We start from the raw sequence: 21912 nt of genomic DNA, 5'->3' as shown, positions 1-21912 counted from the left end.
TCCTGTCTTAGTATTTTTTTTTTTTTTTTGAGGTACACAACGTCAATTCCCAGTGTCACTTGGCTCTGGATAACAGAGAAGCCATAGTTTGATTGTGTTTACAAGTGAATTCTGAAGTCATTCATTCATTCACAGTGGAAAATATGGCGAAATCCCAAACTCTCAGAGCTAGCTTGGTACCATGGCAACCTTGAGCTATGTGCTACCTCAATTTATCTGTGTGCTTCTCGACCCCCCGGGGTGGCATCTGCGGGACCTAAAAGTAGCCAAATTTTTTTTTTTAAAGCAATCAAAGCAAGAAGCATAACTACAGGAGATGTAGCGTCTCGGGTGCTGCCAGGTTTTATTTTCTGTTATAGCTTTTAAGGCAAAAGGCTCAACAGTGGATCAGAGTTGAATTGAAATTTGCCATTTACTTCAAGTAAAAACCAAGACATCCATTGAGGCAAATCAATTCTATATTTTATATAGTATGCTTTTTTTTTTTTTTTTTTGGACATCAAAAATGATTTTTTTTTTCTCCTTTGTAACACACAATATAAACCACCTTGTTAAACACACAAACAATGGATTGCTTTGTCAATACTAAAGGGACTACCTATATACTTGAGAAAAAAATGTCCAATTATAAAATACACCAAAACTCAACAGAATACTTGTATTTTAAGTAGTAATTTCTCATGCACATGTTTATATAGCTTTCTTTTGAGTAATATAACTGGCTTAGAGACATGCAGCTCCGAACACAAAACTGTAAGAATCCTGTCTACGTCTGAATATGTTACTGACCGAGTAAATATGATTCATGTCTAAAGGCAAATCAAGGTTTCTATGGCACTAAATGGGTGTAGCTTAGGTGCATTTTGTCAAATATAGGCTATTTATGAGAATGTGTCATCATATCTACTGTAGACCTTTTTGTTTTTTTGTCCGTCTTGTTTCACTGTACTGTAAGGCAATCTCAATGGAATGGATGACCGTTAATGTTAAATTCATCTACAATTTTATCCTTTATGGTTTTAGGCTTCATTCTACACAACTATAAACGCCTAAAAGGCGGGAGAGAGGGGCGGGGGGGAACCTAAACAAAACAAAAAAAACATATCCAGACCTTCAAAGCAGGAAGACTACTACACATACATTAGAATAAGTAGAGAGTTATATTTCTACATGCTACCTGTATATTCATATCTACGCAAGACAAATGAAGAGCAACAGTTTAAAGTCGGGAGAAAGAAAACTGTCGTGCTCTGAACTGACCCTACATTCATTTCAGTCAGTAAATTCATGGCTCAGATTTGATGGTCAGACTGTAAACTGCTTGAACATATGCATAAATCCATTGCTGCTTAACAGAGAGGCTTTCCTCTCTCCTCCCTCTCAACACATTTTGGCAAACAGGCCTTATTTGTGATAAAATATGACATCTAACCCGCATTTGAATCTTCCATTGGCATTGATGCTGTGATTTACTGAATTGGCCTAAAATGGATGGCAGTGCAATATTTGTGCTGCACACTTTTACACACACACGCTATTGCTACAATTGGACCGTTCATTGCTTTCTTTCCATCTCTGACTCCAAATATATTGTATAATATGCTCCATTTGTTTAATAGTAGCTACGTCACAACTGCGACCTAGCTCCATGCACAATCACTGGTATCACTGGTACACAAAAAGTAAAATAAAAAGCATGTATAAGAATACTGTAATACAAAAAAGAAAAAAAATTACATCAAGCGTCATTGCACAAGTCAATGACTGACTCCATTTACGACACAGATAAGGACATCACGAGAAATGAAATAAAAATCCCTGCCCAAAACTAGGCTGGCCTGACAGCACCTACAGATGGCAGAGAGGATATGGAGAGTGTTTAGTGAAACCTGCCCGCCTGCCTGAGGTGTTGGTTTAATCTCTCAACTGACTTTACACGACTTAGGCCAAAGTCTGCATTGTTAACAGTAGGCTGGGTGATGGGAAGAGATAACACAAGTCAGCAGGGAGCAGACTCTGTCCCCAAGTGCTTAAAAGCACCACTTTTGTATTCAATATATATATTCTTATATGTTTTATTTTTTTTTTAAATAATGCATTGATGGAGTACAATTTAGTTGCAGCCTTTGCTTCTTTTTTTTTTCCTCTTCACCGTTTCTCATTTACATTTCCTGTATTCAGCAGCAACACATGCATGTAAACATAAGTACATACATTACATCTGCTCTACTTTGCACACTTAGAACCTGAATGTACTAAAGTGCGTGCTTGACTACGTAATTAAGTGCTGTAGGATTACAGATTTTAAAAAAATTTAATTTTGGAACATCCCATCTTGGGGAGAAAAATGATATATATATTTTTTAAAAAACAGAAAAAACTTTAGATATAAGAGATCTGATTGAATTAAGAAACTCGACCTGCTGCGTTAGCAGGAATCCTGAGAAGAATAGCGAAAGTATGTATCTATCTGCAGTACTACTGGGGCGTTTTCCACTAAAGTGGTTCCAAAAAAAAAAAAAGACAAAAAAGCTGGAGCCAGAAACAGGTTGGTTTAATCTAGTGTGCGTCTGACCTTTTATCACTTTTATTTCTAATTTCCCAGGATGATATCAGTGCTTTTAACTCCAAAAACTAAACAATTTTTTCCCCATTTGTGCAAAAAGATGCTCTATTGTCACCAGATTAATCTATTAACTCTTAATACCACGAGCAGCGATGCGATTAACTCTTAAACACAGCGATTGGAGCATTTATTAACAGTATCTGAAGATAGAAAATAAGTTGGTGTTCAAAAACTAAGCTGGGGATCTCAATATAAATAATGGAAACATGAGAGAGAGTGAGTTTATCTTTTAATATGAAAGTCAAGTGTTTTTTTCTTTCCATTTTTGTTTTAAATTAGTAAAATCATTGGTCGTTTATCTCTCTTTTCCCCACTTCCAGCTTCTGATCAAAGTGTTTTTTTCATCCCAGTTGGAGCAAAGAATGAACCAGTTAATCGCTACCAGAGCTGGAAACAGAAACAACTGGCGCCAAGGAAGCACCAACAACAGATTAGCACTGGAACCAATTTGATGAAAAAGCCCCAACTAACATCACCGCCTTTCCAAAAGGAGAACAAAAGGCTGGGCTTCACAGATTTGTTCAGTTTCAGTCAGTTATAGATGCCGAATACAGTAGTAATCTACAACTCTTAACTCAATGAGATTGCTGCTCTGAAAAGAATATTTGTCAGTTTGAGAAACAAAAATCAAGCTTAATACACCGCTGTGAAAGCATTTTTTCCTTTGTAAAGTGTATTCAACAACAAAGTCTAGTCTAGGTCCTCTTCTCTTATCCAGTCAAACTAACGTGTGCAATTGTGCCACTTCAACACCAGAGGATATGAAGTCATCACACCAAGGAAACTCATCTGACTCAGTGTAAGCTAACCACCGTCAGATGGCTCAACACAACTAAATAGCATAGATAAAACATCTAGGAGTCACCAACAGCTCTAGTGGTCTGATACAATCATCTTTAGTATGCTTAATACCAGAAAATGGGATGAGGAGACGACTAAATTAACACAAATAAAAGCACATATTTGGATTTCTGCTATTCCTGAAATCTAAACAGGGATTGGCCTAAGCAGAGATACTTCTTCTTCTTCTCTTCTTAGCCCTATTTGTTTCTTGCAGGGATACGACCTCCCTGCTCCACTAACAATGCCGGAGCGTAAAGATAAGCCAAGCATTTATTTATTTATCTACTTAAAACTCCCATTAGATCCGATGGTGCAACTGTAGTTAAATGCCGCTGCCATCAAACGGGCGGCAACATAATCAGTGTCAGGGCTCGTTACGTTCTGCCACCAAGCAATCCAACTGAAATGAAGCGTCGTAGAAGGCATGGGTCAAAAGGCATTTCTTGAGATGCCACAAAGGCAATCCAGTGCATTTAAGTTGACACTGACAGTAAAATGCCTGGCACGCACAGAGCCATTCGTTTAGTCTTCAGGTAAATTTAAAAAAATGAAAAAGAAATCAAAACACATTCTAGGGAAACAAAAGCCCTTGTGACAGTGATTGTCTATTTATTAACGCTCAACAAAAAGGCAAAAAAGAAAATATTGCTTGGAAACCGCCCAATAATTATAATAGTTCAAAAGAAAAAGAGACAATATTTGTTTAAACAGATCAGTTCACCACTAAGAAGCTGCGATGTAGATTCTTAAGACAACTTCACAAGCTCCACAAAATACTCCGTTAGCGAGAGCTTAAACATCAACGGCCAGCTCAAAATTTAAAGACACACGCACCAAAAAAAACAAAAGGAAAATAATATTAGTGCCTAAAAACAAGACTGATTGCTCTCTTTCAGTAATCAGGCCATTCAAATTGTGAAATATTCTCTGGAAAACACTGTTAAAGAGATGGGAAATAAATTGAAATGGCTTGTTCATTTATGTGCTCAGATATAAGATGCTTCGATGAGGTGTTGTTGGCAGATATTACTAGTAAAGCCTTCATCTAGAAATAAACAAGGCCTCAGTCAGTCACTATCCTACAGCAGTTCTCTAAGTCCTACGAAAACAAACAAAAAAAAACAAAAGAAGAAGAGAACGTTAGGCCTACGGACCCTGGGTGAAGATGAAGCAGCTGCTAAACGAGTTGACGAGGTATATCGAGATCTATTGTCTTTCTCTATACAGTACAGTTCATCTCAAATAAATAATTTATAGCCATAGTAGTGTTGATCAACTTTGGTCATAACTTATATGCTTAGAAACATTCTAGCTTAACAAACACTTATTTAGCATCTTTAAAAACAAAAACAAAAAGTGGGGTCGGCACGCGGTACGTAGGGATGTTTCAGCCCGACCCCAGAATGGCTCTCCTTTGGAAGGAGACATGCTAATGAATTCAGCAGCATTTACCAAATCATCTTAAAATGCCAAACAATTCTAGGCCATACGTTTAGAGTAAGCTAAGGATTTAACAACTTTATGACCCTTTTTCCCCAAATTTCAGATTGTACTGTAGTACAAAAAGCATTGCACTCTTACGCAAGAACTTTGACTTTCCCTTGTGTGGTTCCTTCATAAAAATCTAGGCTAGTAGACAATTTAATAATAAAAAAAAAGGCTCAAAAACTCTTTGATCATTCTTTTGGGAAGGCTGTACGACCCTCTACAAGGTCACCTTTCTGGTTAAACATGATATGACTTCTCTACTGAATGATATGGAGAAAAAGGACAGTTGGTGAAGATACCGCCATGCTCTGAGAAGTTGGCTGTATAATGACGTCAGCAGGGCTTTAAAGGGTAAAATAATTTAGAGATGGCCAGATTGCTAGTTCGTAGTAAATGTCTCGTCGTGGTGACCTTGTAGAGTGATCTGCTTCTTTGCATTAAGCACTACCAGGAGACGGAGGAATGGGATCTAATTGCATAATAGGTTTGACTGCACCTCAAGAGAAGACCAAACGCTCACGCACGCACAGACGCACGAACACGTACATACAGAGAAAACAGACATGTGGGTGGGTGCTCTTCTGGTCCTCTTGACCATGTTTAAGGTAGTCGCCCCCTGGTGGTGGTGATGTTGACAGCAGCTGGCTGAGTTCACTCAGACAGACACCCGTCCAGGCCCACCGGTGCACCGTGGCGGTCTTTGACGAAGCCGTTGTGGAGGCCGTTGCTGGGCAGAGAGGAGCAGGCGGCGGTGATGCCGCAGTGCTTCAGCAAGTTGAGACCCGCAGAGGAGGAGACGGTGGGCGAGGAGGAGGAGCAGGAGGAAGGGTCCCGCTGAGGGAAAGGCTTCATGGTAGATAGGATCAGAGCCAGGCAGTCAGCCACGTCCTTGTTGGGCGCACAGGCCAGAGCCGGGGTGTGGCCTGATTGGCAGAAAAATCAGCGTGAGAAAATCCCAATAACTGCATTTCCATTATAAATATGTGCAAAAACGTTGTCAATATTCCGCTAATGTAAAAAAAATAAATAAAATACTACATTTTCTATTAAATAAACGCAAATTCGTTTATGTCATAAGCTGTTAAAAAACAATGCCTTGCTGAAACAATCATTTGGATTAATCGATTAGTGAAATAATTGTCCACTAATTTAGTAACTGCTTAATTGTTAGTTACTATACAGCATGAAAAGAAGGCAAATTGTTGAAAGAACATATTTAGAGCAGTAACTTAGTCTAAACTGCACAACAAATAGATTTTGCATCCAAGAACAAAAAAACTAACAAAAATTTTTTTTTGTTGAAACTCCTCAAATTGCAGTTTTAGCTCCATCTGATTCAAATTCTGTAAAAAAAAAAAAAAATCTCCTATTAAGCATCTTTTGCAATTAATCTGTTATTCAAAAAAAAAAGAATCAACTGATTATTCTTGCACTGTAATGATATTAAGTTAGAAGAAAGCGTTGAGCTTTTCACATGTTGATATTTTAAGTATTTTTTTAGTTGCAGATGCATCCTTCACAATAACTGATAAATAAAGTGATACCTAAAAGGAATAAATGTTTCTTTTCTTATTTGAAACAGAACTGAATTATTTGTTAGTATTTGTTAAAGTTCTCCTAATGCTGTATGATGTACATTTTAAGTGGCTAAATGAAAATTATTTAGAATATGCCAATTTCTTTATGCGATTAATTGATGACTAAAATAATAATTAGTTGCAGCCCTAAACTTGCCCTATATCAGATAGGCTACAATATTCTTCCTACATCATCTTAATGTTCCCTGATAAATATATAAAAAACAGGAAAAGGAAGGAATGAACCAGCACCATAGAAGATGTGAAGTTTCTCACCTTCCTCATCCACAGCCAGCACCGTAGCTCCTCTACTCAGCAGTGCCTGCACCACCGTAGCCAGGCCGTTACGAGCTGCAAGATGGAGGGGCCTGCACAAGACCAGAAACAAAAACAATGGCAGCTCAGACTGAAAGCTTCACTGCAAAGGGACAGCTAATAAAAGAGCTGAGATGGTTTTAAATAAGAGTTTTTGGCAATACTTCTACAACATTTAAGTCAATATGCTCTTAATGACAAATTATTAAGAGCATATTGACTTAGATGGACAAACTTCCAGTTTTAAATGGTAAAATTTACAGACCGGAGCAGGAATCAGGCATACAAACACATTTATTGGTGAGTAAAATGTTCTTAGCTGCATAATTTTAATTAAAATTAATTTGAATAATCAAGACATTTTTGGGTAGATGAGAAATGTCAACCATAAAGAAGAATTGCCATTTTTCCTTCTGCACAGTTACAATTGAGTCTAAATCAGATTCAGGCTGATCATTTTAACTGCAATCATTGCTACAAACTATAAACTGTAGCTGCTATTCAAGCCACATCACAATTTAGTGTGATCTTGTCTGATAAAGGTCAGTTATTTTGAAGTAGTTGGTGTAACAATAAAATTTAACACAAGTCTCTTCAATACTTCTCATTTGTCACTTTTACAGAAACTGCTTAGTAGCATTTCACCTTGATCAGAGCTTCCAAATCTGTATTTTATTTTGAATATCTTAGAATGGACTTCACACACAAAAAAATATGCAAATAAGCAGAGTTATTTTGAGTCATGTAACACAGAAAAATCTACAAATATGAACATGGTGTGCTGTATTTTATGTAATAGTTCATAAGTTCTTACATTTGCAGTGCACTGTTGGTGGCATTTATCAGAGTGGGATTGTGGATCTCTCCCAGAATCAGCAGAGCGCACATCTCATGGGCCTGAAGGAAAAACAACAAAGTGTAAAAAAAATGATCACTGAAAACTGTGTGGAACCATCATCTGTTTCCAGAACAATTCACCTTAAAAGCAATATTTGCTCGAGTTGTTTTATAATTAGCAGGATGCTAGTGCTGCTAATAAATGTGTTAACTATTGTGTAGGTAAGAGTGTGTACCTTGCTGCAGGCCAGGTGCAGGGCAGTGTTCCTGTTCTCATCCAGCAGTGTCAGGTCGGCCTTCGCTCGGTGGAGGAGGATGGCTGAGCAACAACAAAACACACATTGGCACCCAAACAGCAGCTATACAGGTGGGTTAAATTTATTATGTTTGTTTGCAGCAGGATTATGCAACATTTAATTGGTTGGAAAATTATTTTTATGATGCTGTATCATAGTAGACACACATCTAACATACAGTGTGACCCTAAAGAAAGGAGGCATTAAGGTTTAATTTCCACTTTCCAGATTTTTAAGTCAACAATAGCATTATTTCATGTTAAAAATAAACAGCTAAATCTTAAGAATGTTGAGGCAAAACTAATCAGACTATAAAAGTCCAACAACATCAAAACTTGTGGTCAGCATCTTAGTTATTTTTTAATTGATGAATGCATTCTCAGCTTGGACCGGTTTTCTCTGTTTTTTCTGCCTCAAGACTCTTCAGAAGTCTAAATTAATACTATATGTATCTGGCTTCAATCATATTGAACTGTGTGAAAAGTCTTTGATAACTCTTAATGCATACAGTTAATAAAAACAAGTGACTTTCAAGTTAGTCTGTTTTTATATTTGATCTAAAAAGGTGAATTAGAAACAGATTGTTTTAGGAACACTGACAATCTGGATTCTGAATATTCAAGCATTTTTAAATTTGTAAAATATAGGGTGTTTTTCTTACTTATTTTTGGTGTAGATGACACAACTGGGTTTCTATTTTACTTTGCACAATGGACAAAATTTGAATTTTTAAAAATAAAAACAAACAAAAAAGCTATTTTTGGGAAAATAATAGACTCTACATTAGAACAGAGACCAGGGTTCAGACTCACCCACAGTGCCGCTGAGTCCCCTGTCAGCAGCAACCATCAGAGCAGAGCGTCCACTCGTATCCACGGCATTGATCTCTGCGCCGTGGCGAAGCACCAGCTGAAGTCCTGCCACATCCTCAGCGAACGCAGCTGCATGCAGCGGGGTCCTACAGGAACACGCAGAAACAAAACGATCAATTATGAAGATCCTGAGTAAAGTAATACGTAGCATCTCAGGATCAAAGATGTTTTATGTATGTGGTGATGGTAAGATGTTCCTGATCCAAGCTGGTGGAAATGTGTAAATCTTTCCAAATCAGTCTTGAGTCCACCAACCTTCCTTTGGCGTCTCGGGTGTTAATCATGTGGACCCTGGCAGATTCCAGCAGCCTCTCTGCAGCGCCGCTGTGGCCATTCATCCTACAAACAACAAGTCATTTATTTACTTATCACGGTAAATTAAATAGACACAGAATTGTAAATATAACTGAAGCAAAAAAACAAACTTCACATTCTACAACCCGCATCATTTTGCACATAGCTCTTTTTTTCTTTGGTGTCTGTCAGGTTTTTGTTTGTAAAAACAGAAATGAAGCACGTAAAAAGAAACAAAATGAACTGTAACAAGTGTAGCATTATGTGTGACTATTGATCAACATGAGTCAATGAATCTTTGTAATAAAAATACAAACTAGAAATCAAGTGGCATCTTTCCTAAATGTTTTATTCTTGTTCATTCTAAATTATTCCGCCACATATTTGTTGACATTTTTCCCCCTTTTTTTCAGTGTTTGAAATAAGTTTATCTTTAAATTGACTGTAAAGGTTATTTTATCCATTTTGTAAAAATCTACTACTATCATAGTTGTTCTTTTGCATTGTTAATTTTTTTGTACAAGTATATCCCAAAGGTATTCATCTATTGATCACATTTTAATTGTTTTGCAGTCTAGAAACAGTTTTGAAATTTGGTCCAGTGTAGAAGTTTGGCACCCAACATAAGAATATGCAACATTAATACTCACAGAGCACAGTGCAGGGGAGTGAACGAGTCTCCCTCTTCATGAATAAATGTTTTAAATTCAAGTAAAACCTCCAAACAGTCTTCATGCCCTGAGAACAGAAACACATCGGCACAGATTTAATAACGGCACCATCAGTATTTAGACTCTCCACTCATGAAGCCGAGCAAACCTTTGTAAGCAGCCCAGTGTATCGGCGTGTATTGTTTGTTGTCCAGCAGTTTGTCCTGTGGGTCAGTTGCCATGGTGACCTGTACCAGACTGGCCAGTATCTCTGTGTGGCCTCTGGAGGCAGCATAGTGCAGCGGTGTCCTACCCTGGGCGTCCCGACATAACGGAGAAGCTTTGCACTCCAGCAGAGCTGCTACACAGTCATCATGTCCCAACACTGCCTATGTAAATACAAACAAATAAAAAAAACTGCATTGAATTGTGGGGGTTTTTTTGCATTTATGCTGGGCGAAAGAGACTGTACTGGCTGCTGGATCTGTTCTCTTGAGTAGGTGAAAAACTGTAGTTTTTATTTTAACTTGAGCGCAATTTAAAATAGAACTGGGCGTCAAACAATCAGATTATTTTTCCTTTTCATTCACACTGATTAGCAGAAGTAGGCAGTAACTAGTTACATTTACTTGAGTAACGAAAGGAGTACTTTTTACGTTTGAGTAATTTTATGATGAAGTATCTCCACTCTTACCTGAGTAAAATTTCTGGATTTTCTACCCACTGAATGAAAAAACAAACATGTTTTAAAAAAAGATTCTCCCAGACACAGACACACACCTGCAGTTTTTGTTAAAGTTTCATAAGTTTTTTTTAATTGAAAGAAACTGATTTTTTTTTGTGTGTGTGCCTGATTTAGCTTTTTTTTTGTTACTTATACGAACTATTGTCATTTTGGTCCTAAACATTTTTTTAAAATTCCCCATAACTTTATATTTTGGTCTACCTCATGATGTATTTTTTAAATATTAAATAATTGATTATTTGATCAGTTACTCAGTACTTTTCACCAAATACTTTTTACTCTTATTTGAGTCATTTCTTAGACAGTTATTTTTTACTTTTTCTTGAGTAAAATATATTGAATTGTGCTACTCTTACTTGAGTACAATTTTTCTGTACTCTACCGATATCTGCTGATTAGACAGAACATTATGACCACCAGAACATTTTTGTTAGTCACCATTTTACTGCCAAAGAGTCCTGACAACTAACCCTGCTGCAACAAACCAAAGTCAACCTTCACTGTACAAATTAATCCTTATTGTCAATCAAGTGGTTTTTCTGTTTATACTGTGGTTCAATAATTGGGTGTTTAAAATTTACCCCTCTGTGCAAAGCCGTGTGTCCTCTCTTGTCCTTAGCGTCCGGTAGAGCACTTTTCTCCAGCAGGAAGTGGACACAGTCAGTGTGCCCTCCCAGAACAGAGAGCATTAAAGGGGTTCTGATGGAGACAAAATGAACAATAAAGCTAAAATTAAATAAAGCATCTTTTAAAGCTTTCTATTCAACATAAAGACACACACTTTGGGTGAGAAATAAATTATTTGTATTTTCCCAATTAAAATGGACAAAAATACAAATGTGTCTATCACATAAAGTGCAGATGATGAACGTTTGCCCTGTTAAAAGAAAAAAACAAACAAACATACAAATTGGGATTCCCCCAGTGAATATAATAAAGAACGACACAAATGGCCTAGTCAAAGCCGAGATATTCAACCAAAGAATTAGCCATTCGGGTGTCCCAATTTATTTTTTTCATCTAAAGGAATTTCATTTGTGATGTCGTTTTGTTTAACAAATAGAAATGTAATTCCTTGCTTCTTAATTTTCCAGCTTTTACTTTTACAGATAAACTAAAGATTAGACAGAAATTTTGTGACATCACCTTTTTTACATGATTGTATTGCATTGATGTAATTTCATCTAATTTTTAATCACTCAATTAATATGAACAATTCAATTAACAACTAAAAGAAGCAGAAAGAAGTAGAAACTTGTTTCACAAAGAGAAAAATTAGTTTAGAGTATTACAGACATGTTTCAAATACACAAAGAAACGGTTTGTAGATTCTACATTTGAAAGGAAAACAACTCACTGGCCAAATTTGTCCGTGACATTGATGAGATCTCCCTCCTCCCCATAGTCAATCATCATGCGCAGGCAGTCCGAGTGACCATTTGCAGCTGGTTTACAGAAAAGACAAATTAAAAATTTAAAACAAACCAGCCACATTGCTAGAGAAGGCTTTCCGCTTTGGCTACAATACCTGCAACATGAATCGGAGTCCACATGAGATGGTTGTCGTTGAGCAAACAGGAGGCCCCCTGAGCTAAAAGCACCTCCACGCAGCGAGCGTAGCCTTTCTGCGCCGCCAGGTAGAGCACAGAGCGGCCGGCAGCATCCTGCATGTCCACATAGGCTGCCGTCTCTGTGAGCACACGCAGGGCCTGCCAGTGGCCCCGATCAGCCTGCAGGAGGAGCAGAATTAGTCTCCACTTTGCATTTAGTCAAGATTAACAAGCAGAGGTTTGTGTGACGCTCACAGCGAGATGAAGAGGACTGACTGGAATGCTGCTCTCTATGTCTCCAAGTGCATTAAAGGACATCTCCAAGAGCTGGAAAAGTAAGAAAATGCAAGTTTACTACAGAAGAAATCAGGCATGTAAATGAATTAGAGTGAGTTAAAGCTTTAAGCAATTAGTAATTTCATTGCAAAAATACAGACTCTCACTATATATTTTTGCAAATATCACAGCACACTTTAAATACGACCAAAACTTACAAATAACTTTTCAGCAAGATGTACAAGCTTCTTCAATATGGAAGAAAAAGTACTGGTTTCATTGGCAGATCTTATCACTTTTATATCTGCACTTTTCAACGAGTAAAATTTAGATTTTGAGACCTTTTCAATGTTACCGCTTTGAGTCGCAGGCAGAATGCAATAAAAATGTCTGACCACGGCTCAAACTTTAGCCTGACAGAACAGTGAGCGAAAAAATAAATATACATATATGGGATTAAATAGTCATGTCATGACTAAATTTAAGGAATATTTACAAACAAAATTAGATTATTCAGCCTTAAATTATAATTTAATGCCTTAAATTTGTATTAGATTAAATTTATATGAATTTGAAAATTAATTTTTTTAATTTAAACTTAACTAAAAAAACGTTTTTTATTAAAAAAATATTTCTTATAGCTATGTATAAATTTAACACATTTTAGATGAATTTAATACTTTTTAGGATGTGCAGACATTCTGTTATAGCAAGATGTTTTTCCAAAGTTTAAGAAAAAGAATTTAAAAAATCTACCGGTGGAAGTAGCAATTTTTTATCAATATTCAAAAAATCTTAGCTTAAAACAAGCTCTTATATTTTTCTGAAAAGTTGCTTGCAAGTTAGTTTTGTCTTATTTCAAGTGTACCAAGTGTTTTTTGCACTGGAATGTTTACAAAAATACTTGGTAAGATTTTATGTCTTTGCAGTGTTAAGGTGAACAAGATTAAGAAAAAAACACACTTGGGTGACAATCCTAGCAGTGAGGATGGATAATAAAAACATTGGTGCTCGTCAGAAAACTCACCAGCTCCAGGTTCTGCTTGTTGCCATGGTAAGCTGCATAGTGAACAGCACTGTAACCTTTAGAGTTGACCATAGATGGATCAGCACCATTGTCTAGAAGATGCTCCAAGCAACTGTTGCAAAAGGCACCAAAGAGCAAAACTCAATGAGTTGCTGATTATATATAATTATCCAATTATTAAATTTATTCGAAGATAAGAAAAACTCACAAGTAGGACTCTTTCGTCTCATCCTCAGTATTTTGATGGTTCCCAGAAAATTGGCGATCAGTTCTGACAAATCAATAATAAACAGATCTGTGAATATTTGCTCCTGGACAGAAGCAGTCCAGGGGCTGCAAATGGCCCCCGGGTCACACTTTGAACACCCTTTATCTAGCTTAATGCAGCGTATTAATGTTTTTTTATTTGTTTTGTTTTGAATTTAAAATCTAAACACGCTTCTCACCTGCTGAAGGCTTGGGATGCAGCAGAGTAGTGCAGGGGAGTGCAGCCAGTCTGGTCTTGCTCGTTTACCTCGGCGCCAGCATTCACCAGAGCCACGGTGCACTGGTACCTCCCATTAGCAGCCGCATAGTGCAACGGTGTCCTACAGGGCACATGCCAGGTGAAATTAGACAATCACATCGAATTATACCGTAATTTCTGAATTTAACTGATAAAATGTTCAGACAACAACATGTAGAACTCACCTTCCCATTATGTCTCTCTTGTTCAAGTCAGTACCGCTACTTAAGAGCAAGTTCAGACATTCAACATTTCTGTAAAAAGATATGTTTATTAAAGAAAAATGCATGTCTTTGGTAAATAAAAAAGGGCATAAAAGTTGTGCTATTTACCCTCCAGAGGCAGCAGCGTGTAGACAGGTCCTCCCAAAGTTGTCAGGGGTGTTAATGTCAAACCCAGCCGATAGCACATGCTCTTTACTCATAGATGAAACTATACTATACAGCTGACCTGAAGGGACATTAACAAAATTACTCACATAGACATAAAGAATTAAACAAGTGTGTGAATCAGAGTGGATTTATTTAGAAAACAAACCTGAGGAGAGTAACTTGCGACAACAGTCTGAAAACCCGTACAGCACAGCTAAGTGCAAGGGGAACATTCCATGGATCCCACGTCTGAGAAACAAAGCTGCATTAGATGCTGAACACCAAATAAATCAATAAAAGTCTGTTTTCTAAAAGTTAAAGCTGTGAGATTTTCGCCTCTACCTGGCTGTGTCTGCTCCGTTGGTCATCAGAGTGCTGATCAGCAGTTCATGGCCGTACTTAGCAGCAACGTGGAGGGGGGTATTGCCATATTTATCCACACAGTCAATTTCCCCACCTGATAGAAACGCAAAGAAGAGGGAAAGAGAATTAAATACACATTCAGAGCAGAGAACAAAATGAAAAGGAAAAAAAAAAAGTACTAATTACCGTTTTGGATGAGGATCTGAGAGCGTGTGAAGCGTCCGTGAATGGCTGCCATGTGCAGGGGGCTCTTCCCTTCTTTGCTCTGATGAAAGTAAGAAAAAAATTATTTTCACAAAAATGTTCACACAAAGCTAGTATAGTTTCAAAATACATCTACTGCAGGGCTGCCCAAGTTTTGGATCCATCCCTTCTGTAATAACACTCCTGAATCAAATGAAAGGCTTGTCATCAGTCCCCTGCAGTGGCAAATGTACGATGGTGTATAGGCCTGTTGCAATAAACAAATCAATTAATCGCATGATGAATGAAAGTTATCGACCTCATTTTAATTTATCGGCTTTATCGTTTCTTCCTGCCCTTTTCTCTTTCTATTGATGACACTGGATGAAAAAAGGCTCAAATTCGGTGACCTCCACTGACCCTGCCCTTCTTCATTTCCTTAGCGTAAGGGAGGAGTGAACGATTGCATCAGGTAGTCGGATATACCCATCTACTCTATCTAAATCTACCAATTATTGAAGGGCAATATAGTATACAGACTTTGTAATCTGTACTCTTTTGGTTGAATGTAGTTTTTATTTCCACTTTGATTTTATGTTGTGTTTGGTTTTAATTCAAATGCATTTTCTGTTAACAGAGACTGAGAGTCCAATTTATTTTTGGTTGTTTTGTTTATTTTGTTTACCAGTTCCAGTGTTACGTGTTCTTTTGAAAATAAAGTGTATTTATTTTTAGCAGGATGTGCTTGCATTGTTATGTCATTACCATTACATCAGTTCAAAAACATTATCATTTATCGCAATAATTTTTGAGACAATTAATCGCTCTGCAAAATTTGTTATTGTGGCAGGCCTAATGGTGCATTATAAATAAAATACTTCAAAATGAGAGCTTGTGATGCAGTAATGAGAGCGTCACAAGCTCTCATTACGCTCCGAGTTTGGCTCCAAGTTGTTTTGTGGCGTTAATCTGCATCACAACACGGTGAACACTGCTCTTTTCTTACCTGCTGGTTGACATCAGCCCCATTGTTGACCAGCAACTCCAAACACAGGGCACCATTGGTGGAGACGGCAGCCAGGTGCAGAGGGGTGAAGCCACACTTGTTGGGCTGGTTAACATTAGCGCCGTGGTTCACCAGCTCAGTCGCCACAGCTTCCTGTCCCATGTAGCAAGCCACGTGAAGCGCAGTGTTTCCGAAGCCATTGGGCTCATCGATCTGACAATGAAACACAACCGAAACATCACACTTTATTAAAAAAATTCTATAAAAACATTTAAAAAGAGGTAAACTGACTCATTAAAGCCATAAACACTGGCAGGGCTGCAACTTACGATTATTTTAATTAGTAAATAATCAATTATTCTGACAACTATTTGATTAATCTACTGATTATTCTGACAATTTGTTGGATTTTAAAAACTGGCAGTCTCAAGATTTTTCATTCAGTTTTTCATCAAATAATTTCAATATAATGTCCTACAGAACAACAAATAATTAAATCCTGTTTTAAATAAGAAAGTAAACAATTTATTGCCTTAAATGCAATAACAGCATACATTTCTTGATCATTAAAAGGATGCTAAAAAATACTTCTAACATCAACATGTGAAAAACTTAATTAACCGATTAATAATTTCAAAGCAAAAGTTGATTAATATGATTTTTTAACTAAATTAAGCTACCACTAAGTCACTTAAAGAGTTTTGGTTTGAACATATTCACAGACAAAGTAGGATTTTTTTTTCTTAAATGAAAAATGTTTATATCCTTTGTACAGTTTTGGTTTCATTATTGTTCTGAGTATGTTGCTCTTTCAACAAATTGCTAGATTTTTGAATCTGTATACTCCAGTTAGCGATTAATTGATTATTAAATTAGTTGACGATGATCGAATCAACATGATTAATCGTTTTAAACCTAGACAGCAGTGATGCAAACATAAAAACATGACCTCTCACCTCTGCTCCCATCCTCAGAAGGTACTTTACAATTTCGATGTGACCACTCGCAGCAGCAGCATGGAGAGGTGTATAACCCAGCTTATCCTTGCAGCCTTTGTCAGCACCACGGGATACCAGCATCTTCACAACCTCTAAATGTCCTGCAAAATCACAAAAAACATTTCAATGTAAGATTTGATCTACAGTTTAGTGTCCAGAGTTAGAAATGTCTGGAGAAAATGTTTGGTTAACATATGTAGTGTTGTGTCTTACATTCTCACATTGAACACACTTACTAACGTTACTGTGCTTTATTTGGACAAATTTTACTTCTACAGTTTTAATTCCTGCCTAAAAATTTTTTTTTTTTAAACAGCTGATTTGTAGTACTGGCAAGTAATTAGGTCTGCATTAATGCGAACAAACAAATAATTAATTTTTTTTTATATACAAGAAAACCTTTTAGTGCCTAAAATGCAAAAACTGAGCATTCTTTAAGTCTTTGCTTGATCATTTGTAGCAAATAATGAATCAGAAGCTAAATATACTGTACTTCTAACATGAACATGTGAAAAGCTCAGCGCTTTCTGCTTCATTTAAAACACAGCGTTGGGATAATTTGTTGATTATGTTTTGGATCAATCCATTAATAACTAGATAGAAAAAGGTGCTTAGTTGCAGATGTTCTTTTTACCTTTCAGTTTTTTTTTTTTTTATAGAATTTGAACCAGGTGAACCTAAAACTGCAAAGAACATATTTACAGAAAAAGTATTTTTTTAAATCTTAAATACAAAATGTGTTTAATTATTGTACATTTTTGGCTTAATTGCTTCTCTGAATATGTTGTTCCTTCTGTTGAGTCTGTATATTTAACAATTACTTGATTACTAAATTAGTTGATGATTATTTAAAAATAATTGATTAGTCACAATTAATCGTTTCAGCCAAACATGAAATAGAAACTTGTTTACCCAAATAAGCAGCACAATGAACAGGTTGCCTCTCCTTCTTATCAATGGCACTCAGGTTGGCTCCTTTGTTCAGCAGCAGCTTCACCATCTGTTCAACAATTAAAACAAAACGAAACAAAAAAAACAAGCAGAAATTAACTTTATAGTCATCTCTACACGTTAAATGGTTAATCCTTGCAGCCTCACCTCTTGGAAACCACTCTGAGCCGCATGGTGCAGGGCAGTCCGACCGGTGCGATCTGCCATGTTCAGGTTGCTCAGCTGGGTCAGCAGAGACTCTGCGCAGCGCGTGGCACGGTTGGCAGCAGCCACATGCAGCGGCGTCTGCCAGAACTTGTCTCGCGTGTTTGCCTCGGCTCCGCGCCTCAGCAGAAGACCCACTGCTCTCTGGAGAGACGGAAGCCACCACCAAAAGTTAAGAGTTTTAATTAAAGCATTAGGGTGTAAATATGTACACTTTGTTTAAAAACCATCAAGTCTTCCATTCTATCACAACAACATTTTAAAGTTGTTTTTTTTATGACAGGCGAGAGGAAGATCCAGAAATTATGTCTGGCTCTACAGTTGCAAAAACTAATGAGTCCTGCCCCTCGCCCACATATTGCTACACGCTGCTGGAAAACTAAATTTTCCCCTTTTGTAAGAAATAAATGTATAACCATTTTAACATATTTTTTGTTGGACAAATGAACAACCGCAATGTAGAAACTCAAGTAGTGTTCCCCATCAATTTTATTGTATGAACAACATTTTAAAAGCTGTAACTGGCAAGCAGTGAGAGACTATTAAAACTACACAATTTCTTTTTAAAAAAAGAAACTCAAGCATTGGTTGAAAGTCTATATCTGAGAGTCTTGTATCTTGTTTTTATACTGTTTCTGTCTGTTGGTTAATTATTTCTAGTGTAAATGTTTTCTTTTGTTGTTATTTTTTCTGTCCTAGTAAATGCACAGTGAAGAGTTTCGCTTTTTCTGCTTACTTGAAACTTAGCTATTGTGCTAATGCCTGCATACTTACACCGCCATTAATTCTGGTAACGTTGATCAATATGCACTGTCCTGATGAAATGAATTAAATTAAGCTGACAGCAGACTGGCTACTTGAGCACATAGCCCAACTAATGAGCGAAGTAATATTAGCCTATGGTGTTGACAATATAAAAACAACAAAAACAAATACATTCTGTGCAACAAACACTTCAAAACCACGGATAAATTTAAAACATTTGTTCTACATTTCCTACTTCTGCTTATAAAATTAAAAAATACATTGTAGGCAATATTATTATAACTGTACAGCAGTACATTAATCAAAATGTTCTTTATTTTAGTGATGAAAATTGTTCCTTTTCTGTTTTAAATAAGCTATAAGATCATGTTACACATTTTTGTTTTAAATTTCTGTCCAATTGTCCTGGATTTAAAACTAGAATTAAAACATTCAACATACATAACTGTGGTTGGACACAAAAGAAATTCAAATATAAAAATAATTAGATAGAAATGACAGACTCCTTAAAATAGACACCTACTTCATTCCTTGAAGCAGCTGCCCTGTGCAACGGGGTCAACCAAACGTTGTCTTTAGCATTTACACTGGCACCTGAAAGATATACATTTCCATTTTCAGTATAGGTCCACAAAAATCTGCAAACAAAATCCTCTTCTATGTATATTTTATTGTTTTAGCTATAAAAACAGACACAAGATTTATTTTGCTGACTGTTCCACTCCCCCTTAGAGATGGGATTCAGTCTTATGGAGCATGCATCATGTTGGACCATAAAAGGTACCGACTTTAATCTGCAATAAATGTAGCGGAGTCACCTGATTCAATGAGGAGGTCCATAATATGGACATCACCCACACAGGCAGCAGCATGAAGTGGTGTGCGGCGCTCATGGTCCTATTAAAACACACACAATACGTGAAGCATTAGGACTCCAATTTCCATTCCATCCAGTATGATCCGCATCAAAACTCAATGTACTTGTCACATACCAGTGCATTGACATCTTCCTTTCTGTGCAATAACAGTTGAACTTCTTCAGTATTACGACTGAAGATGGCCTGGACCAGAGGAGGCTGAAAAACACAAACACCCCGGAGTTACAAATAAAACTACGCAATAACAATAATAATAATAAAAACAATAATTTAAAACCAAAAGAGAACAAAACCTTAACACTAATCCAGATCGATTACTCGAAATATGCCCATCTCTCGTACCGCTCTTTATGGTCTATTTGAGCCGCTCAAATAGTTGGTAAAAATATAAATATTTTTGGGGTAGCAAATGCATAAAAATATTGGCATGAAGGTATATTATGTCTTCAAATGTTTATTACAATTATTTAAATATGGGGCTGATTTTCTCCCGTTTTTTCATTATTTTCTTTCCAGCAGTTAGACCAAGCCCTAGCTGAGGCCTACAGGCCCCAGCCTTCAGTTCTTACGTCAGTTAGCTAAAAGGCTCGAGCTAACTAATGCAGCTACGGATCTGGCTCTGGCCCAGACTACGGTCGAGGCTATGCTTCCGACCACAAAAACGATACCGCACATCAAAAATACATGAAATTCTGTCCTCCTAATTATTAAACCAACAAAAATATGCACGCAATAACGATGAGCAACAGTAGTATTTCAAGCGGTTCGGCGAATACGTAGCATGTTGCGCACTACAGCAGGTTCCTTCCAGCAAATAGACTGCGCCAAAACACAAACACGGAGGGCTTTCCTTTCAGCGTACCTGGTCTGCGATGTTAAGTACTCCCATCTCCCAACTCAGCCAGGACGGAGCTCCTTCATGAGGATTAAACTTCGAGGTAAAGCTGCAGTGCAATTACAATTTCCACCGCTCAGACTACACCCATAACTGAAAGCAAAAAAAGAAAAGCGGTCTTTCTCTCTCGGTCTGTCACTGTTGTTGTCTGTATTCAGCGTCTGGTCTGACGATGGCGCTGGTCCGCTTTCTGCTTTCGGGGGTGAAATGTCTACACCTAGTGGCGGTGAAGGATACAACATTTATAACCACGAGTAAAACAATTATCCTGAAGGTCAAACGAGACCTTAGAGATTTTAGAGAACATAAAAGCCATAAGTAAAAGACTCAGTTTTAAATGATCGCTTTTAATGCCAATGTTTTTGTTAATTTAATGGTAGAAGGGCATTATACAAACTAAAAACTAAATATGTAATAGATAGATAGATAGATAGATAGATAGATAGATAGATAGATAGATAGATAGATAGATAGATAGATAGATAGATAGATAGATAGATAGATAGATAGATAGATAGATTTTGCAGATGATTTAAAAATGCAAGAGTGTCATCAGCTTAATTTAATATAATTTAATTTAATTCATTTCACTAGGACAGTCCACATTGGCTTACCATTACTCATGGCAGTGGAGATATGCAGGAATTAGCACAATAGCTAATTTCCATCCTTTTTCCGATGGCATGTAAGCAGAAAAACCAAAGCACCTTACTATACAATTCACAAGATAGAACAGGTTTTTATTAAAAGACACAAAAACCTACAATTTAAATCACAGTAAAACTTCTGGTTTGTAAAGAAGTTTCAGTTTCATTGTCCAAGAGCTATTTTCTATCTTTTATTTTGTGCCATTTAGAGATAAGTGAAGTTATATGTTGAACAGTTTTTGATTCAAAGTGTTTCTTCTGTCTGAATTTCTTATTTTGTCATAGTCATTTAATTGCATTTTTAAATTGTAGTTGTATACAAATTTGGACATAGCTTTGAATATTTGTCTGCTCCATTATGTTGCTTTTAAATGTTAAATCAATTGTTATAATCAAGCAGTTACTCAGTACTTATATAGTCTTTTTACTAAATACTTTTATGATGTAGATTCTTGTCTTTATTGAGTTCCTGTTCCTCTGCAGCCATGGCTGTCACTTGCAGTTTATTATGTCTGTCTTGAGCTGACTTAGTAAGAAAACAAACTTTAATATGTATTTATTTAATAAGTGTTTAAGATTTTATTCTTACATCTTCTTGTTCACTAACTGTCGTAGAATTGGGTATCAACATTACATTTATAGCAATCTTTTTTTTTAAATTTAGTCTCTTTCCAATTGCATGTAGTTAAAGTATTTTAACATAATATAAAATAGCACAAATTATATGTGAAAATGTGTACGAAAACAAAA

General features: G+C 36.7%; 1 protein-coding gene across 1 annotated transcript; it reads right to left on the bottom strand.

Annotated features, from left to right (window-relative positions):
- Positions 1–13: 13 nt before the first annotated feature.
- ankrd52a (ankyrin repeat domain 52a) lies at positions 14–20694 on the bottom strand. The gene is made up of 28 exons (XM_028011374.1): positions 20483–20694; positions 19735–19818; positions 19561–19639; positions 19266–19336; positions 17921–18121; positions 17735–17822; positions 16781–16923; positions 15825–16037; positions 14822–14900; positions 14615–14729; positions 14439–14521; positions 14234–14351; positions 14087–14155; positions 13843–13983; positions 13605–13667; positions 13397–13508; positions 12349–12420; positions 12072–12273; positions 11901–11988; positions 11125–11242; positions 9968–10187; positions 9799–9886; positions 9110–9193; positions 8795–8940; positions 7923–8005; positions 7664–7746; positions 6811–6902; positions 14–5880 (listed from the first exon to the last, which is right to left on the bottom strand). The coding sequence occupies exons 1-28, from the start codon at positions 20507–20509 to the stop codon at positions 5609–5611; spliced, it is 3234 nt and encodes a 1077-aa protein (XP_027867175.1). The 5' UTR covers positions 20510–20694; the 3' UTR covers positions 14–5608.
- Positions 20695–21912: the final 1218 nt, after the last annotated feature.

The sequence above is a fragment of the Xiphophorus couchianus genome, chromosome 24 (genome assembly GCF_001444195.1).
Source record: "Xiphophorus couchianus chromosome 24, X_couchianus-1.0, whole genome shotgun sequence".
In the NCBI taxonomy this organism is placed as follows: Eukaryota; Metazoa; Chordata; class Actinopteri; order Cyprinodontiformes; family Poeciliidae; genus Xiphophorus; species Xiphophorus couchianus.
Note: the sequence above shows the minus strand (reverse complement) of the source record. Positions and strands in the feature narration are given on the sequence as shown.

Excerpts from the sequence above, each read along its gene's own strand:
- ankrd52a (XM_028011374.1), bottom strand. The coding sequence starts at position 20,509 with ATGGGAGTACTTAACATCGCAGACCAG. Across the intron at positions 9,194-9,798 it reads ACTCCCCTGCACTGTGCTCT|GATGAATGGCCACAGCGGCG; the intron begins GTGAGTATTAAT and ends TGTTGTTTGTAG. Across the intron at positions 7,747-7,922 it reads TGCACCTGGCCTGCAGCAAG|GCCCATGAGATGTGCGCTCT; the intron begins GTACACACTCTT and ends TTTTTCCTTCAG.